The sequence below is a fragment of the Microtus ochrogaster genome, chromosome 1, assembly GCF_000317375.1.
Source record: "Microtus ochrogaster isolate Prairie Vole_2 chromosome 1, MicOch1.0, whole genome shotgun sequence".
NCBI classification, from domain to species: domain Eukaryota; kingdom Metazoa; phylum Chordata; class Mammalia; order Rodentia; family Cricetidae; genus Microtus; species Microtus ochrogaster.
The window spans coordinates 21,422,939-21,424,537 of NC_022009.1; the positions used below are offsets into that span (position 1 = coordinate 21,422,939).

The 1,599-nt window shown below is 37.6% G+C and overlaps 1 protein-coding gene across 1 annotated transcript in view; it reads left to right on the forward strand.

Annotated features, from left to right (window-relative positions):
• Positions 1-1,599, forward strand: part of Rbm25 (RNA binding motif protein 25) — a 42,104-nt gene that overhangs the window by 3,349 nt on the left and 37,156 nt on the right. The window contains exon 4 of the mRNA XM_013349009.2: positions 1,322-1,489. Within this exon, the coding sequence (XP_013204463.1) occupies positions 1,322-1,489 (168 nt within the window). The remainder of the gene's footprint in view (positions 1-1,321; positions 1,490-1,599) is intronic.

Genomic DNA, 1,599 nt, shown 5'->3' on the forward strand with positions numbered 1-1,599 from the left:
GTTGTGAGCCACCATATGGTTGCTGGGAATTGAACTCAGGACCTTTAGAAGAGCAGGCAATGCTCTTAACCTCTGAGCCATCTCTCCAGCCCTCTAAGTAAAAATATTTTAATGTAGTTTGTGTTCTACTTGTCATTATGGGCAGAATTTGCATGCAGTGCTTTTGGAGGCTTGAAGGTGTTGTGAGCCACCTGCTGTAGTTGTTTTGAACTGAATGAGAACCTTCTGTAAGAATAGTGTATTAGTTACTTTTTTTAAAAAAGGATTTATTTATATTTATTTAGTTTACAGTGTTCTGTCTACATGTGTGCCTGCAGGCTAGAAGAGGGCACTAGATTTCATTACGGATGAGTTGTGAGCCATGTGGTTGCTGGGAATTTGGAAGAGTAGTCAGTGCTCTTAACTGCTCTCTCCAGCCCCTATTAGTTACTTTTATATTGCTGTGACAGAACACCACCTCCTTAATAGAAGGAGGGGGATTGACTTGGGCTTACTGTTGTAGAAGGATTAGGGTCCATATTGTAGGAAATCTCAGCACAGGTGGAAATGATGGCAGGAAGGGCTGAGAGCCTGAATCTGAAATAGCAGTAGAAAGCAGAGAATAAACTCAGAATGGTGGGAATCATTAAACTGTCAAAGCTCACCACTTCCTAAACCTCGCAAATAGTTGGGCAAATTTTTTGTTTAAATTGCTTTTGTTTTTTGGGGGCAGTGTCTTACTTTTTAGTCCTAACTGGCCTAGAATTCATTATGTAAATCTGGTAGGTTCTCCTTTAACTCAGTGAAGACCCACATGTCTCCCTGGTGTTTGAATTAAAGATGTGTACCACCGTACCTGGCCTAGTTCGGTTTTTTTAGAAGCCTCCAAATGACACTCCCTTTGTATTGTACAATAGAGAAAGGTGGAATTGGGGTTTGGAGAAATTATTCCCGTTCACAGTTTTTTCCATACCTACTGAGTTGTATTGAATTCCTTGTTAAGTATATAGATTTCTGGTTCTGTATGTGGGGAAGTTGCAAGTTTAAAGTGAAAATAAGCTAGTAACACAAGGACCTTATAAAAAGTAAAAGCGTGCGCAGTGTTGAATTTGCCTTCAATTTTGTTCTGATTATAATTGTGTTGAAATCCTTTTAAAAAGTAATTAATGGAAATTTGTGAAGAATAAATTTGTATTAATGAAATATACTACATGCTTTAGGAATTTTTCATCAGTTATGTAGGGCTTTTAATAATATGCTATATATTTATACTTTAAATTTGGAATTTTTAGCATAATGTCATAATTTCCAGATCAAATATTTTTGTCTTTTTGTACTATAGGTTCTAGTACCTACTGTGTCCATGGTTGGGAAGCATTTGGGAGCAAGAAAGGATCATCCAGGCTTAAAATTAAAAGAAAATGATGAAAATTGTGGTCCCACTACTACAGTTTTTGTTGGCAATATTTCAGAGAAAGCCTCAGACATGCTTATACGACAACTCTTAGCTGTAAGTTAAACTGTGTCCCACACGTGGTCCCCCGACCTTTTTTTTTTTATTTTTGGTTTTTTGAGACAGGGCTTCTCTGTGGTTTTGGAGCCTGTCTTGGAACTAGCTCT